The sequence below is a fragment of the Columba livia genome, chromosome 21 (assembly GCF_036013475.1).
Source record: "Columba livia isolate bColLiv1 breed racing homer chromosome 21, bColLiv1.pat.W.v2, whole genome shotgun sequence".
Lineage (NCBI taxonomy): Eukaryota > Metazoa > Chordata > Aves > Columbiformes > Columbidae > Columba > Columba livia.
In genome coordinates this window covers 5,923,442-5,941,577 of record NC_088622.1, presented here as the reverse complement: position 1 = coordinate 5,941,577, position 18,136 = coordinate 5,923,442, and the positions used below count along the sequence as shown (strand labels likewise).

The window sequence follows — 18,136 nt, the reverse complement described above, 5'->3', positions numbered from 1 at the left end:
AATTCTGTACAAATGGACAGCAAAAGAAGTGCTTTGATTCCAAGCGAATCCCTCAAGCCTGAGTGAACAGGGCTGTTTCCCTCTTATTTTCCTAGAAATACATGAGAAATAGAGCACGGTGAAAGAGGAAGGGACACGGACCTGCTTGTGGTGGGTAATTACAAACCTGTGGCTTTCTGTCCGTGATAGCCAAGTGCCCAATTTAAACCATTTGTGTAACTTCACCCATGTCTTGGAGACGAGCGTCAGGCTTCGGGGCTGTGCGATCAGGCCTCGGCTGCAAAGAGAGAGGCTAAACATCTAATTTAGACCAAATGGGTCGTTCCAGCTGGAGAGATGTCAAGAGGCTTCTGCTCTCGGTGGCTTCAGGAGAGGTGGGAGAGCTCAGCACCGGCTGGGTGGCTCCTGGCTGCAATTCCAGCCCAAACCCGAGGGAATTGTGAGCGTGGCGTTGATTTCCTATCTACACCTTGTCATCTATGGGCGATACGAATTAGTTCAGAGGGCAACGCTTTCTGCTCTGATTACATGGACACCGGGATGCCGCGGAGCTCGTTACTTCTGTCTCATGGCTATTGCTTTCCCACCCAGTGCTCCCTTACTCTTTTTTGCTAAGAGGACTGTGCTCCAGCACAAATGACGATGCCTAACCCTTAATTATTTTTAAGAATTAGGGCTTTATTGAGGCAGAGGGCTGGAGATGCACGTCTTACACTGCGTGTGCAGACCCTTGTTCACTCAAACACTTGTTTTCTTCCAGATGTTACAGCAGTGGGATGGGAGCTCCTGCCGCAATAAGCACGCTAGACATGCCAACAGCTTCATATCCAGCCTTGGGCGCCATGTCCTGGTAGCTGGGAGCTCTCACGGGTCACCTGGGCCGTGCTGAAGCCGCTAGCACAGATGTGTTGTATTTTCTCGTTGGGTTTCTGTGCCCTCCTGCCGTGGCGGTGGGTTAAGGAGAGATTTATTGTTATCCTGCTTGTGATTAGGCGGCAAAAATGCAAAGTTCTTAAGCAATGCTTGTTGTGGGCAATTCCAGAAGCTGAGCTTAAATCAGAAGAGAGATCAGAATCCAGGATTTTGGGGCTTTTCTCGGTTCCCAGGAACTCTAGCGCAGCTTGGTGCATGTCAATCGGGTGCAGCGCTGCTTTTTGCCCATGTTGCAGGAGTTCTTGCCAAAAGCTCTGGCTCTGCTCCCTTTAGGCATGACTTTGGGAAGCTTTACACTTCGCCTTGGTGAATTGATGCCTTTTCTGTCTGGTTCCGGATCAGATTTTCAGCATTATACCGGTGAAATGCCTTGGCAGCCCCCAGGCTCCCCAAGCTCTGCCTGGCAAGAGGTAGTGATGGTGGAGATGTGTATTTCGATGCTCCTCTAAGGGCTTTGCCTCTGCCTGGCAAGCAAACAAAGCCATTTGTAGTTCCGCTGAGAGCACAGCACTGTATATCTTAGGTTGCTCGAGTATTTTGGGGTTTATCTCTTTAGAAGTTGCTCATGCCGCGTCCTGACGCAGGTCTGGCGACCAAACAAGGTTTGTTGTCTGCAGTTGCAAAGGGGTTGGGTTCTGTGGGTACCTAAACCCATGTTGTCTGAAAGCAGAGGGGGTGTTTCTCAACAGCAGCTCTGGGTCTGCTGGTGGACCAGCCTGTGATACCCTTTTGGGGAGAAAAAACATCCCATTTGTTCTCCCACCGCTAACGCAAAGCGTTTTGCTGGGGGAGAGGTTGGTTTCGGAGGACGAGTCGCCGCGGTGGGTTTTGTGCAGAGCGCCGGAGCGGCACCCGAGCCTCCCATTGCGCAACCTCTGCGGCCACGGGGCGTTTGGAGCTTTCCCCGCCTCTGAAACCCTGCTCTGAGAGGCGAAGCTGGAATAACTGCGGTTGACGGTGAGAGATTTGAAGCCGGCGTGTGAGCAGCAGCTCTCGGGGCGAGCGGCGCGTCACCAAGACTCGCAGGGCACAAGGATCCTGCGCTCGCTTGTTTTGGTGTTGTCACGGAGGCACCCGAGGTTGGTTTAGGGACAACAGGGTCCAAAGCAACTTTGATTAAACGGGTGAGAAGCAGGGTTTTAGCACTCCAAAAGTGACTTGAATACAGGTTCGGATATCAGTTGAGGAAAATTATTAAGGGGCAGCAACTAATACAACAGGAGATCCACAGTGTGCATGCACGTGGCTGCACCAGAACAATGCCAGAGCCTTCCCTGAGTCCGGGAAGAGTCCACACCTGCCTGATATGGTGTGGGGTTATTGTAAAGGGATACGTGTACTTGTATTGAGTATGGAAAGTGCACACTCGCAATCCTGCAAGGAGAAATACATGTGTAAATGTGCACGGAATATTACATGTGCCTATGTGGAAGCATGGGAAGAAAATACACCCGCAATTCTGCCGGGATTAATTTGTACACGTGCTCGTATTGAGCATGGAAAGTATAAATACACGTGCAAATGTGCATGGAAAGTAGATGCACTCGCAATCCTGTGAGGGTTCATTTTACAACGTGCTTGTATTCAGCACGGAAGGTAGATACACTGGCAATGGTGCCTTGGCGCTCCCTTCTCCTAACGGCCCTGGCCAGGGGCTCTGGGGCCAAACAAAAGAAGCTGTCGTCCTCAAGGAACAGAGAGAGAGGGAGATGTGTCTACTCCTTCCATGATGAAGGAGAGAAGGGGGTTTGCATCCTGCCACAGGTGTGTTTACCAACCGGCTTTGGTTTTTTCCCTCCTGTGAAGTCTGGTTTTCGGTTGTGCCGAACGTGTGCCCGTTCCTTCGGTGGGCGCCTGGCTCCGGTTCCACAGCAGCCAGCTCCGTCCCCATCCCCTGCCCTGCGTGCTCTGCTCGCCGCGACAGAGGAACGGGACGGTCCAGCCCGCCGTGAGGTTTGCCGCTCAGAAATCATGAAGGAAAGCGCTTGAAAAGCCTCTGCAATGTGGGAGCTGACGAGCGTACGTGTCCCAGGAGGTGACAGCCTCGTGGGCGCCGCAGTGCGAGTTCTTTCAAGCTCTGCGTTTCCAGCCACGGAGCATCTTTGCTGCGGGTTTCAGCTTCGCCTGTGTCAGGCTCCTGTCTCTGCAGGTCACGAACACGCTTTGTTTCTCTCCAGGCTGCTCCATTGTCACTTGTGGTGCCTTCAGCGTGCTGGGTGTCAATGGGTTTTGTTGGGAGAGCTACAAGCCCCAGGTGGGGTGTACAAATCAGCTGGGCGCTGAGGCCGGTGCTGGTTTGGAAGCTTGTTGTAAGAAACGTTGGGTCAGAGTGTGTGTGCGACCTCCAAATTACCCTGCCAGAGCCGAACTTTAGGGCTTTGTGTTATACAAGCGGGAATAACAGCCCTGCCGTGAAATTCAGCCTCCTCTTCCATTCAGCGCCGAATGCCTGCGCTCCCGTGAGCAGGTGTGAGGGTGGCGGTTCTTACGTGTCCATCCCGTCCCTTCCCGCCGCCTCTTCCCTCGGGGCTGAGCTGCCATCGCTTGCCTGGGACACGCTGGGTCACCCGCCGCCTGGTCTTGGTGCTCCCCGGAGTTCCAGGTTTGCTCCTGAGCCTGGTGCGGCCCCAGGCCGAGCGCCAAGACCCAGACCTGGCTTCTCCATCGGCAGTCTGAAAATCACATTGCTGCCTTCACAGGAAACCACGTGGGTTTGCTCTTGCAGCAGAGCATTATTCTGGCTGTACAAGCCACCGTCCTCATCCAGTCGTGGTGGAAAAGCAGGTGCTGGGAAGAGTTTTGAGGCTGGCGAAGGGTTTGTGTCTCCAGCTGCCGGCCTGGATGGCTCACAAAATACCACCCTCAAAGAAAAACACCTACTTGATGGCTTGGAAAGGGTAATTACAAACCTGTGGGGCTCTCCAGCTGCTGGGGGAGATGGTGAGAGGACGGGAACTGGGGCAGAAAAAGGGGTTTGCAGTTTCTGTTTGGTTTGGCTGTCTGTACGGCTTTTATTCCCATTTGCCGTAACAGGACAGCGGGTTCCGAAGCCCCTCTCGTCTTTCTCGTGCGGGTTCGGGAGCCGGAACACAAGGGGTGCCCAACCGGGCTCTTCGCTTTTCTTTCACCGTGTTTGTCCTGCCAGGGAAATACCAAGAGAAGGAGGGAAATGCACTTGCTGTTGGAAAACTGCTGGTGGAACATCTGCGAGGCAGATTTACAGAGTCAAGACTCTGTTGTGGGCAACCGTGAGGGGTGCGGACAGGTCTGGATGCTGTATTTCAATGAAGTTGTGGAAATACCGGAGAGATTTCAACTAAAGAATGATTAGATTTGGAGAAGGGACTTTACAGCGTGCCTCCCTGCTTGATTTTTGGCATCTCTTGCAGCACAGGAGCTTTGCAAATAGACCTGGAGAGCTTTGTACTCGTTAGTAGGCTATGAAATTGTGCAAGGAATTACCCTTTCCTGCGCTTGCCAGTGCAGGGTGTGGTGTATCACTGCAAAAAAATCAGCTCGTGATTGATAAACAGCATTTAAATCCACTTTCTCCTTAATGAGGACAAGACGCGATTGTTCGGAGCGCAAACCCCGTGTTCTGCCCCACGCAAACCCTGGGACAAACGTCCTTCTGCTCTCTCCGCTTTCTTCTCAAACGGGTTTAATTCGCCGGTCTGGAGCGTTTGGGCTTTGGGAACCCGTTTGCTGAGGAGGGTTTTGTCCAACGCCGCTGCTGGGACCCAGTTTGGCCGCGGAGCGGTCTCAGGGCATGGCGGGGATGCCTCCCACATGCCGACAGCTCTTATTTTGGCCACAGGAATGTCTATAAATAAGCCGGGTCAGGGCTGGAGCCGTTCGTCCTGCCCCACACGTGTCCCGTCCCAGCCAGCGCCAGCCCTTCCGTCTGCTTTGGAGCCACGAGGAGCCGGTCATCTCTCCAGAAAGCCCAGAGATGACCGACATCGCATTCTGTTGATGCTTTTTAACCTTATTTCTTGCCTCTTCCCTGATTTCTTTTCCCCGGCTCGCTGCCCAGGTATGTCAGGGATGCTTAGTGGATGCTTCATAAAGTTTGGTCACCACTTCCCAAACAGGTCCGGCCGCGCTGTGATGAGGGAGAGGTCGCTTCCAAATTATTCCTTTGTGTTCTATAGCTATTTACAGAAGTAAACACTCCATTTAAATGGCATTTTTGCAGGGCCGTGCCACATCGCTCCCACATGTGCTGTATGATCGCGGGTCGTCTGTGCTCTGTGCCTCTGCCCTAAGATGCTCGCGGTTGTAATTCCGACAGGTTTCCAGCCCCGCGGATCTTGGAGCAGGCCTGGGGGCCTTTGGGAAATGATGCAACTGGGTTTTGTTCCGTGACCAGGAAAGCTGTTGCATCGTATTTTTGCTCCATGTGTGTCTTCACCCTTCTTCCCAAGCCCAAAACGCCTCCCCACCAGCTTTGCAAGTCTCAGCATTTTGCCACCCTGACTTTGGGGAGAACTCCGCCCCGGAGATCCTGAAGCTTGTTCTGTCTTGTTTTATCCCTGGACACGTGGTAGTTTGGTCGGATTCACCTTCCCGATCTCTTTTTGGGGCCGTGCACGTTGTCTGCTCAGGGCTGTGAGCCGTTGGCTGCGTTTATTTAGGAGAGATGCTGGAAATGGCTCCGTCCCTTGGTGCAGAACCATCCGGGGAACGTGGCAGCGCATCTTTGTGCCTGCGGGTGGAACGAACCCTTGGTGCGCTTCCCCACGACCGACAGTTCCCAAGTGCCATGAGATTGGAAATTGGGAACAGTTTCTTCCCCAAAGGGCTGTGGGGCATTGGAACAGGCTGCCCAGGGCAGTGCTGGAGTCACCATCCCTGGAGGGCTGGACAGACGGACGTGAGGTTCTCAGGACGTGGGGCAGGGACAGGGTGGGTTATGGTTGGACTCAATCATCTTGAGGGGCTCTTCCAACCAAAATGATTCTGTGATTCTCTCCAAATCCAAAACTGCTGAGCGCGCGTTTCTCGCCCGCAGGGTCCCACGTGCCCCGGGCTGGTGTCACCGCGTGACTCTGAGCAGAGCACAGTCACACCAGCTCGTCCTCCTGCTCCTGCGCTCGCAGAGGGGCAGAGCGGAGCTTTTGGGGTGGGTTTGCTGGGGACAGCGCCGTGGGGCTGGTGTTCCCTCCCCAGGAGGAGGGTGCGATGCTGGGTGGCCGGTTTGGTGGAGCAGTGAGGATGTCGGTCCCTGTAGGGTTGAGAGCTGTGAACTGGCTGCGAGAAGGACTGTAGCAAAGGTCTAAGTTATTTTCGGAGAAGGAAGGGAAGGAAAAAAGAGGAAATGCTTCTATTTGCTCATCTCTCGCTGCCCAGAATGTCCCTGTCATGCGGAATTTCTCCGGTCGGTGACAAAGACTCCAAGTTCCCTCCAAGATGTATTTTAGTGAGCATCCCCATGGTCCACCCATCCATCGCCTGGCGGATACAGCTCTAAATTAGTATTTCTTCTTCTTCTAGTGTCCTTCCTGCAGCTTAAAACACTGGCAGCAGGTACCTCCTGAAATAGCTCTTGAATCGTGGGATTTTAGGACATTCTCCTCCCCGCTTGGCTCTGGACAGCCTATTAATAGCGTCAATCTTCTGGCTCGGCTTCCTCCCAAAAATGGATAAGAGCAGCTGAGCTGAAACGCTTCAGGTCTCACCTGGGGGTTGTGAAAGAGTCTGTGCGTGGCCGGAGCACCCACGGGTGCCTCTGCAAACGAAACGTCATTGCGTGTTTCCCTCCCCAGGGGATTTACCGGCTCGACTAGATGGGACAGGGACAGGCTGTGCCATCGGACGAGGGAATTTGGCGGCGATTCCTTGGGCTCAGCAGCTCTTTCCCACGTAGGGCCGGGAGCTGCTCCGTGCAGGAACACGCCTGGCTCGCCCGTCTTACCCAAGAGCTCCGGAGAGACTCAAATTCTCCAAACCAGGAGGGTTTTGGAGCTGGATATATTCATATTTTTAAGAGGGTTGTTCCCCAGGGGCCGTGAGGTGTTCTTTGTCCCCTTTGAGACCGGATTAATTTATAAAGGAGCTTCTCCAGCTCTAGTAATAACTCACTAGGATAAGCCAGTTTTGGGGACAAGTCAGACTCGACAAGCACAATCCCATCAAGTTTTTGGTGTTTAAATCTACCGTTTAACCGGTGAGGTTTGGCAAAGACCAGGTCACCGAAATAACGTACGTACGGGTGAGGTGTTGCCGTGGCTCGCTGAACCGCGCTCACTCTGCCCAACGGGGCAAATAAACGCGGCGTCTGGAGCTGAGATTACGTCCCGGGCGAGTAATCCCCCTGCCCGAGCGCCAGGAATGCGCGAGACAGGGACCTAAATAGATCCGTAAGCTCAGGGGCAGGAGGAGGTCAGTGGGGAAGGGATGTGGGATTTGGGTGGAAGGGGATTTCTAGGAGTTCCAGCAGGTTTCGCAGAAGCGGAAAAGCAATTTTTGCTGTTGTCGGCAGAGGACGGGGCCGGCGCTGGCTTCAGAGACACCTTTGCAGCTGCGAATGGGTTAACGAGGATGGGTTGAGCTGTCCTGGTTTGTTTGTTTTCTAAAAAGCGACAACTACGTGATGCGGCGTAATGATGTAACATCGCCCCAGCAAAGGACTCGGGATTAATTGAGCTGCCTTTGTCCCGTATGCACGTCCCTCTGTCCTTAGCTGCGCTGCCCTGTGCATTCTCCGCGTCCCCGCTGCTGTTCATCTGGAGATCTGTACCCGCCTGGGTTTGAAAGCTCGAGCATCGGTACCTCGAGCCGCCTGTTGTAATAAAACCTCTGTCTCTTCCCAGCATCCTGAAATTTTGCTGATACCCCACACAGGTTTAGCACAGAGCGCGTGTCCTGCAAGAACGATGCTCCTGGGCCCGGAGCATCTTTTACACCTGGAAGTGACATCTGTCCCCAACCAGGGCTCCCCAGGGACCTGTGACCAGGAGGGTCCAGCAGAACCCAGATCTCTGATTTATTTCTGCTCTGAACAGCTTTGTGATGGCAGCAAAAACCACCAAAACCCCACCATAAAAGGCTGCAGAGCTGTTTGCTCAGTGAACAGGGAAGTTGGTTGTGCAGCTGGGGCCACGTCTCTGAAAAGTGCACGAATCTTTGTGGGTGAGGTTCTCCCTGTGTGTTACTGCCTTTAGGGTGCCCTTAGAACCAGTTGCTACACCCTGTAAGTAACCTGCATTGAGGTTTAGCAAGCTGAGAGATTAAAAAAAGCTGTTTAATGCTGGTTGTGAGCATATTGGCATCCCCATCCGTGTCCTCGGTGGCTGTAGAAGGGTGTTTCAGCCATCCTGTCTCTTCTTTTTGCAGCTGCAGAGCTACTTTGCTGCCTGTGAGGATGAGACGCCAGCCATCAGAAACCATGACAAGGTCCTGCAGCGGCTCTGCGAACATCTGGACCACGCTCTGCTCTACGGGTAAGTGTGGAGCTTGGCACTCTGGGGTGTTTGTCACCGTGCGTGGAGCCTCAGCATGGGGAAGCCATCTAGAGTCAGAGTTATTTTGGTTGGAAAAACCCTCAAGATGATCGAGTCCAACCACAACTCACCCCTGTCCCTGCCCCATGTCCTGAGAACCTCATGTCCGTCTGTCCAACCCTCCAGGGATGGTGACTCCAGCACTGCCCCTGGGCAGCCTGTTCCAATGCCCCACAGCCCTTTGGGGAAGAAATTGTTCCCACATCCAACCTCAACCTCCCCTGGCGCAACTTGAGGCCGTTTCCTCTGCTCCTGGCGCTTGTTCCTGGGGAGCAGAGCCCGACCCCCCTGGCTCCAAGCTCCTTTCAGGCAGGTCAGAGATCAGAAGGTCTCCCCTCAGCTCCTGTTCTCCAGCTGAACCCCCAGGTCCCTCAGCCGCTCCATCACACTTGTGCTCCAGCCCCTCACCAGCTCCGTTCCCTTCTCTCCACTCGCTCCAGCACCTCAAGGCCTTTCTTGGTGTGAGGTGATCCCGCCACCCTTCTGGCCGCCATTTTGAGCCCTGAGGTGATTCTGGTGCCGCCATTTTGAGCCCTGAGTTGAGGGGCCCAAAACTGCCCCAGGATTCACGGTTTGGCCTCACTGTGCCCAGCACAGGGACGGTCGCTGCCCTGGGCCTGCTGGCCACACCAGTGCTGGTACCAGCCAGGATGCTGGTGGCCTTTTTGGCCACCTGGGCCCACGCTGGCTTATGTTCAGCCCCTGCCACCAACACCCCCAGGTCCCTTTCCGCCCAGCACTTTCCAGCCGCTCTTCCCTGAACCTGTAGCATTCATGGGGTTGTAGTGACCCAAGTGTAGGACCCAGCAGTAACTGGGATGGGGTAACAAAGCCCTTGCTTAACCTTTGTCTGATTTTTCTTTCTTCCAGCCTGCAAGACCTCTCCTCAGGCTACTGGGTGCTGGTCGTTCACTTCACCCGCCGGGAAGCCATCAAACAGATCGAAGTGCTTCAGCACGTGGCCACCAACCTGGGACGCAGTGAGTATCTGCAGACCTGCCTCAGATTTGGGGACAAACCCCACTTTGGGGACATCTGGCAGGTTGTGCTGGTGGCGCGTTCGGGGCTGGAGCTGCAGACAGACCGAGAGCTAGCGAGAATTGTTTGGGTTGGAAAAGACCTTTAAGATCCTTTAAAACCTTTAAGTTCGAGTCCAACCATTAATCCAAGGCTGCCAAGTCTACCTCTAAACCATGTCCATAAGACCCTTATCTCCATGAAACATTTCGTCTGTTCATCCCACGTTTGAAGACCATATTCTTACAGCAGTCAGAAGAAAATACTTGGAAATACAACAAATATAGAGAAAAAACTTAATAACTAACAAATAATACAAGATTGCAATATTAACTGAAGTATTCTCCTACACTATTTCAAGCTAGAATACTGAAGCCTGGAACAATTCCCACATGTTAGCGCTGACACAGAACTGCAGTGCATAAAATATACAAGCAGGGAGGGAAAGCAGCTTTGCAAGAGGTAGAAAAGGTTTTATAAAATCTTTAGGCACAATTCTTTGCGATCTTTTAAAAGCCATCAGGCTGTTAGAAAGCAATAATGACCATTATACTTGTATTTGTACGAGTCTGTTATACTTTTGTTCCAAAGGGTAGAAATAATTTCATGCACTCTAATGTTTTCTTTCTTCTAAATTGTTTGAGGATTGATTATTTTTCTCCTATATATGTGGTTACAGAAGTTTTACAGGCTCTCAGGAAGTCTTACCACCAGGAGTTACGCAGCAAAACCGATGCACTATTATTTAACACTGTTCCAAGGGGCGCAAGGGAATGCAAGTGCTGTTTGCATAGGTTCGTGTGTCAAAAAACACACTCGAAATCCATACAAATATATTATTGGTTCTTTTGGTTTGCTCCCGCCCCAATCAAGGAGTGAATGCTTTTTGAAGCGAACTTCTTCAAACACAGTTTTCACAGATGTATGCTTTACACTGCAGTGGTTACAATGACATTTTTACAATGTCCCTAAATCAAAATACACCAAGTTCACCACATTTACCGTGAGCTGACAGACGTTTGCTGAGGCCGAGGAGGTGGGAGTCCCGGTGTAACCGTGTGATGGCTGTAGCTGTTGTTTGCCCCATGCTGCCGCAAGTCTGTAGCAGAGTTTTGGGACCGCGGAGGCCGCTCTTGATGCAGGACAGTGCCCAGAGATTATCCCAACACCCTTCAGCGCCCAAGCCCCATATGGTGAGAGCGGAGCCGAGCGCAGCACCAGCATTTGTGTGATGTCTCCAATGGCACGTGCGCTGATTCAGAGCGATTCTCCCTCCATCTCTCCCATCTCCTGATCCCCCTGGAAATGCCAGCAGGGTTCTCATCTCACTGGGGAGACATAATTGTGCGTCTGCTTCTCAACAAGCTACACGCCGTCTCTTATTCCCACTCCGAATGGCGAATCTGACCCTTCGTTTTTCCTCACGGATTTCCCCAACGCTCGGTTGCTCCCCTGAAATGACACGAATGCGAATGAATGATTTAACATGTCTTGACTGATTCATTATTATTTCCAGGCTTGTTTCGCTTCTCAGGTGTTTCCCCACAAGATAAATCTGTGTGCTGCTTCCTTTTCAGGCCGGGCATGGCTGTACTTAGCCCTCAATGAAAACTCCTTGGAGAGCTACTTGAGGCTGTTCCAGGAGAACCTCAGCCTGCTGCACAAGTACTACGTCAAGTGAGCATCCCAGCCCGTTCTCATTCGGGTTCTCATTGCCACCCCTTTTTGGCAGAAGCCAGCCCTAATTTTCCAGTGTGCATCAAAGAGTTGATCAGGGTCTGACCTTTCCTTGTGGGTTTTGCATGATTGATTTCAAGGTCCCAGATCTGGATGCACTGTCTTATGTAAGAGCATCTTTCCTGCTTGACTCCCAGATCTACCCTTTATATTCTTCAGTGTTTTCCAAGAAGCTGCTGTAGCTCTTTTCCAGTGTCCCCGCTCCGGTGGACACCTGGAAATTTGGCTGTAGCTCGTTTGGGGACAGCACATTGTAGATGCCACACATGTCTGCCCATCTCTGCCATTGCTCTTGGGAGGCAAGCAGCAGGCTCACAGCTCTGCAGCCGTGTGTTCAGCAGCTCGGAGACACGCTGCCACGAAAGCAGAAGGGTGTTTGTAGCTACTTCTCCTCTTTCCCACATCTCTAAAGCTCTCCTGTTTTATCCGTGCTGCAGGAATGCCTTGGTTTGCAGTCACGATCATCTGACCTTGTTCTTAACGCTGGTGTCCGGGCTGGAGTTCATCCGCTTTGACTTGGATCTGGTGAGTGTGTTATCTGCTTCTCTTGGCTCTGGGAGAGCGAGTATGTGGAGTCCTGGGTGTCAGAGGTCCAGGGTTTACTTCCTTGGAATTGTGGAATCATTTTGATTGGAAAAGACCCTCAAGATCATCAAGTCCAGCCATTCTCGTTGACCTTCAGCTAGAAACATGAACAAGGAAAATCTCCAGGCTGGGATCTTTGGAGGTGCAGCGACAGGATTTATTCCTTTTGCTCAGTTATTCCTCTGCACAGTTCAGAGGAGGAGTGAGGCAGATTGATGGGGATAGAGAAGTGAACCTATGAAATGCTGGCGTCCCTCCAGGTAAACACAAAACGGCTGGCGAGCCCTCGGTGTCGCAGTGGGGCTGCGGGGTTTCCTCTGAAAGGCGGCAGAAACGAGCAGTCAGAGGACGTTCAAGGACAGCCCTGTCATTTTGACTCTGCTAATAACTGTGTGCTGACTCAGAGCCTGACTCAGCCCACGCTCTCCTCTCTGCAGGACGCTCCTTACCTGGATCTGGCCCCGTACATGCCCGATTACTACAAACCTCAGTACCTGCTCGACTTTGAGGACCGCCTGCCCAGCTCCATGCACGGCTCGGACAGCCTCTCCCTCAACTCCTTCAACTCGGTCACCTCCACCAACCTGGAATGGGACGACAGCGCCATCGCTCCGTCCAGCGAAGGTCAGTGGTTTGTTTCGGAGGTGGTTCACACACTCGCTTCCCCCGAGTTGCTGGACCAGACGAGACACAGAACGAGGTAGAAAATGATGGGCTAGAAGAAACCAAAGCGAGAAACGCAGCAGATAGGCTGTGGGTCTCTCTTGTCTTGCCCTGGGAGGTGCTGGGATTTAAGCTGGGATTTAGGCTAGATGTGAGGAAGAAATTGTTGCCCTGAGGGTGGTGAGAGCCTGGCCCAGGTTGGCCAGAGAGGTGGTGGATGAACCATCCCTGGAGACATCCCAGGCCAGGCTGGACGGGGCTCTGAGCAACCTGAGCTGGTGAAGGTATCCCTGCTCATGGGCTGGATGAGCTGGGAAGGTCCCTTCAACCCAAACCATCTGTGATCCGATGATTCTGTAAGCTGTGAACGTCCCCTTTGCCTCGCACCGGGAGAGAAGGACTTTCCCTGCCAATCACCCCAAGCTGTGTTCCCATTCTAGGGTGTGTGTTTTTGCAAGAACTGGAGAAATCTCCCAATATCTAAATGCGGTTTCCAGTTCAGAGCAGGTTCGCAGGGCTGCAGAGGACATTTCTTAGCTGCTTATTTTGCAGTCCAGAGCCTCAATGTGCTGGAGGTGGCAGGGAATAGTTTCCAGAGTGTTCTCTCCATGTCTGCATTCTGAGGGGAAGGCAGCCAGTGGTCCTAAAGGTGCTGGTTTTTCCTCTTCAGTGTCGCACTCACCCCTTTGCCTCTATCATAAAGGAGCAGCTCTGCTGCTGCTGTTCCTCATCCAAAATGTTTTCCCTGTTCCTTCTTTGGTGTCAGTTTGAACAAAGCGAGACCCAGGGATTCTGGAATAGATGGGTCCGAGACGAGGGTCCACTGGTTGCATTTTATGTGCAAGATAGAAACCGCAGATACTGAAGATGCCGAGAAGGAACAGCCGGGATGGGCATTTGCATCGTTTTAGCAAAGCACTTTGAAGCCCAGCGCTGTTTTAGGCTCACCGTGGCATTCACACTCATGCTATAAGCATGAAAGGGGACTTGCTTTTGGGGACTTGCTTTTGGGGACTTGCTTATGCCAAACCCCCAGCATCCCAGGTAAGTTGGGGACAGCATGAGGAACCGAGCAACAAGTCAGGGGAAGAATCGCCCTGGTCCCCAGAGGTTTGACATAAGCAGCTGTTTCAGTTCTTGCTGCATCCCCTGGGCTCGTATTCCTGTTCCTCGCTCAGCAGAACGTGTCTCGGTGCCAGCACATCTGCCTGTCCCTGCGCACTGGGCGAGGGCTGTCACTTGGGTTTGCCTGCGTCTGGTGGACAGAAGCTTAATGCTCAAGCGAAGAAGGGTTTGGAGGAGAGATCAAGGGCATTTTGGAGCTGGATTTTGGTTATTCCGCGTGTCCGGGCAGTGGTTGTGGCCTCTGTCTGTTTCCCCACGCGCAGAGCAGTTCGGTGCTGATGTACAGGTGCTGTCCCCTGTTGTGGGACCAGGACGGTGGAGATGTCAGAGCCTGGAGGAATTAAACCCCAGTAAATACTTCACTGCTCATCATTTCAACAGCAGCATCTTGCTGGGGGTGTAGGTGAGCTGGGCATTTTAGGATCAGAGAGCAAGTTTTTCTCTTTATTCATTCCCCTGGCTTTGCAAACATTAATGAGACAAACATCACAGTATCTATGGGAGGTAAGTGTGAAGTGGGGAAACTGAGGCACACTTAAATTGCTTCCCAGAGAGCATCCCTGATGCCATAGATGACACCAACCATTTTTATGGTTTAGCTTTCCAGCAGCTTGTATAATATAATGGGGCCTTCATCCTTCGCTGGTCCTGTTGTAGCTCCTGTAACACAAACACCAGCAGGAATGTTAGTGCAGCTGGTTTCCATTTTGCATCCATGTTCCCGAACTATTTTCTCATGCATTTCAGAAACCAGTGGAATATTATTTTGTTGCTCTCCTTTCCCACCCCATCCCCAGGTCCCCTTCACACTCTCCCCTGTTCCCCCTTCCCCTCTCCCCACTTACTTGTATTTCTAATCCTGAGTTTTATCCCTCGTTTTTATAGATTATGATTTTGGAGATGTCTTTCCAGCAATGCAGACCATGCCCAGCAGAGACTGGGAAGGTGGGACACGCTCATCTGTTACAACCTTTTGGTTTTTCTCTCTGCATTGCTGCCACCTGATGCTTGCTGCATGCTGCCCCGTTCAGTTCTTTTAACAAGCAACCCCCACATCTAGATGGAATTCGGTAAAGGCAGAACGGAGCAGAATTGGTCCCCCAAGGTGGGAAATTGTGTGTCTCAGCTGTGAGACCATGGGCAAAGCTTTCCCCAGCTCCCAGCCGTGTATCCCAGAGCGGAGGGATGTTTTCCAGCCTCTGACGATGCCTCCGTGTCTTGCAGACGCGTCCGCCCCAGCGCTCGGTGTAACAGCTGTGAGGCTGGAATTTCGAGTGCGGTTCTGTGGCTCGACACGTTACGGCCTGTGTTGATGAAGGAGCCTTTATACAAGGTTATAAAAGAAAAGGGCAAAATCACCCCCACGTGAAGCTGGCGGGTGGGGATGAGTGGCCGTGAGCGTGCCAGCCGACCTCACGCTGTGGATTTCCTCTTTGGGGTAAAGCACGCAGCTTGAAAAACTGATCCACCGTCATTGATTTTCCTGAAAGCCCTGGAAAACAGCTGAATTAATTCTGCCTTCTTTAATTTGGGGCCTTTTGCGGGGATTAATTTGCTGCTCTCCTGTATCAAAACTTCGCTCTTGAAGCCACAACATGCAGCACATCGCTGTGCTCAGTTTGGGTCACTGCGCTTCCTTTTAATTTTATTCTAGCACTATTAAAACCGACTTGTCTGCTATGTCTGGCCTTTACGGCCAAGAGCACGTGCCTGTTGGAGAGGAACTCATTCTCCTCCCTCCCCACGCAGCCCCTTTGTGTGTCACGGGAGCAGAACCCTCTGCTTTAACCCTGGAGGAAATACAGCCCCGCTCTGTCCTGTGCAGCTAAAAGCTGGACGGAGCGTTGGATCCAAATTGCCGTGGCCGGTACCGCCTGAATATCTGGGGAAATTCTGCCTGGATTCCATGTGGATGCCTCTAACACGCTCCCTCTCATCTTCTTTCTTACCCCACGCGCAGAGATGCTCCCAGAGATGGTTTAACGTGTCCCTGAAGCTGGAGGGTACGCCCAGAGAGGACAAACCACCTTTCCAAACCCAGCACCCGGCGACCAGCTTCACCGCGGGTGTTCCGTGCGGGCGGGGAGAAGCCGAGGGACGCTGGGGGCAAATCCCGGTGGTTTTCGGAGGGGTGACAGGCTCCCCGATGCAGATTCCGGTTGCAGAGTTGGTGATCCACCGATGCTCTGTGCTGCGTGTGTGCTGAGCAAACCCCGGCCATAGCAAAGCTCTCATCCTAAACCCCTTCCAGGTTACCTACTGACCGATTCCTTGCCGTTTGTACACAGAGCAAGACGTTAAGAAAGTTGGGGCAGTTCCCTGTTTTCAGTGGATGCATTTGGGGTAAAATTCTGTATTTTGGACAAAGATCATTTTATCCAAACAGAAGGAGGAGGCAAAAGAAATTACATTTGTTTTGGTGATACAGGCTAGAAGCCCAGGGCTGAAATAGCTTTTAAACATTTTATTTTCCCTTTAATGTCAATGTTATCTCCCTGGTTTCCTTCCCTCGATGGACTTCACACCCTCCGTGCTGCGGGGCAGCGTTTCAATGGGAACAAACACGCGCTTTGAAATCAGCCATCACAAAACGGCCTTTATTCGATTTTTATAAGAAGTTTCATTTTCCTGCTCAAACCCTGTGCCCCCAAATCAGTTGGCCAGGGCTGCGGTTTCCTTCAGGAGGGACCTCCCTGCCCAGCAAGAGCTTTCTAGCTGGTGTAGGGCGCTGGAGTAGAGAAGGGCAGGGGTAACTTCCTGTAAGCGTGACTTTGGGGATGGATAACTCCACGCATGACTTCTCCGCTGCTCCTTTTCCCTCTGAAGACTAACACGGGCCAAACGGGTTGTGCTACGACCTGTCTGTGCAGCCTGCTGTCCCCACACCCGGTGAATGCTGTGTGTCCCCTCTCCACACCTGCAGCCCCGCCTGTGTCACGTGTGAGCCGAGAAAAGCAGCCGGCTCCGTAAGGATCGCTGCTCGGCGCGCTGGTTCCATTTCTGCCCTCGTAGCCAAGCCAGCGTCTTCCTGAGACCCCATCGCAGGGGACAATCAGCAGTGTGAGAAGTGATCTCGCTGTCACCTTGATAAGGAGCTCCGTGGCCCCAAGACCCTTCAAGTTCTGCCCCAAGACCCCCCAAGTTCCTTCCCAAGGACTCCACCTCTACTTCTTAATCCAGCTGCCGGCTCCTGGGTGACCCAGCTGTTATTTCCAGGCATTGTCTAAATTGCATTGGGTGCAAAATGCTGCTGGGTCTCGCGCTGGCCTGTCCGTCCCTCCTTGCAAAAAGCCCGAGGAAGCTCGGCCGGTGCCCGGGAAGGGGTCGCTGCGAGCAGCGCGGTGACCACGTAGCACCCCGAGCCCCCAGCGCGCAGCTTTGCTTGATTCGACTCGCTCCGGGCGCCCGAGCTGACGTTCACCCCGCTTTTCCTTCTTGTCTTTGCAGACGGAGACCTCACGGACACGCTGAGCTGCTCGCGCTCCACCGCCTCCGAGGCCAACGGTGCCAAGGCCTCGGTGAAGAGCCCGACGCAGCGCTACAACCCCTTCAACGAGGAGAAAGCCGACGTGCCCTTGTCCTCCACTGAGACCACGCCGGTGCACACGGCTTCTCAGGAGAAGACAGAAGCCACCCCTGAAGGAACGGACCAGTCCGAGAGCTGCACGGAGCTGGAGGTCATCAGGTAGGGACTGAGCTGCCTGCGCTAGAAACACGTCCCTAAGTGTCTCTGTCACCAGAAGCTGCTGATGTGCCACCTCTTCTACCCCAAGGGAGACAGCATGTGTGGTGTAGCCTTGATACCCTGTTTCCCTGAAAAGAAGACAGGGTCTGATATTAATTTTTGCTCCAAAACATGCCTTTTTTTACATTTATAGCTGTCTGGACACTTTTTAAATTGGCTTTTTTTATGAACTGTAACTAAGGCTTATTCTTGGAGTAGGGCTTGTATTTTGAGGATCCTCAAAAATCCTGAAAAATCATGCTAGGGCTTATTTTTGGGGTAGGTCTTATTTTCGGGGAAGAGGGGTACAATCATGAGAAAGTGATTTTATGCCTCCAGACACCAACTGATGCTCTGTAGGTGCCAACAAAGTGAGTTCCTCAGAGCTACAGGCTGGCTCAGCATAAACACTTTCACCTGACAGTCTGTATCAGGCAGTTCAGAGGAATCTGTGGGCTATTATTTTAGGTTTTCTCCAGCTGGTGGCAGGTTTGAAGCAACGCTGGGTCTCGGATCTTCTCTCCCATCCTTCCTCTTGCTTGTTGAGATGCTGTGGCCGAACCTGTTGAGGGAGACGCCTCCGCAGAGCTGCTGGTGTTTGGCTCTTGCAGAGGAGATCCCCAGGGGTCCCTCGGAGCCCATAAACCCAGACAAAGAGCTCAAGGCTCCGTCTGCTCACACCTGGGGATAAGGACACCCCAAAACCAGCCCAGCAGGCCTGTGCTTGGCTCTGGCGCCCTGTTTTTTTCTGGGAGAAGCAGAGGAGCGGGATTACATTTCACCCAGCACAGCAGACACAGAGGAAGGGGAGCACCGTGCTTGCTGCACAAAAAAAGGTGACCCAGCA

At 52.7% G+C, this 18,136-nt stretch overlaps 1 protein-coding gene across 3 annotated transcripts in view; it reads left to right on the top strand.

Moving 5' to 3' along the window:
- Nucleotides 1-18,136, top strand: part of PLEKHM2 (pleckstrin homology and RUN domain containing M2) — a 29,476-nt gene that overhangs the window by 2,943 nt on the left and 8,397 nt on the right. Inside the window, exons 1-8 of one of the 3 annotated variants that reach the window (XM_065037641.1) lie at nucleotides 3,141-3,830; nucleotides 8,272-8,378; nucleotides 9,309-9,418; nucleotides 11,033-11,132; nucleotides 11,630-11,717; nucleotides 12,215-12,401; nucleotides 14,451-14,510; nucleotides 17,013-17,250. In XM_065037641.1, coding sequence (XP_064893713.1) covers nucleotides 3,156-3,830; nucleotides 8,272-8,378; nucleotides 9,309-9,418; nucleotides 11,033-11,132; nucleotides 11,630-11,717; nucleotides 12,215-12,401; nucleotides 14,451-14,510; nucleotides 17,013-17,250 — 1,565 coding nt within the window. In that variant the 5' untranslated portion in view covers nucleotides 3,141-3,155. Of the gene's footprint in view, nucleotides 1-3,140; nucleotides 3,831-8,271; nucleotides 8,379-9,308; nucleotides 9,419-11,032; nucleotides 11,133-11,629; nucleotides 11,718-12,214; nucleotides 12,402-14,450; nucleotides 14,511-17,012; nucleotides 17,251-18,136 lie in introns of those variants that run through there. The other 2 variants (XM_065037643.1, XM_065037642.1) reach the window with 2 other exon arrangements.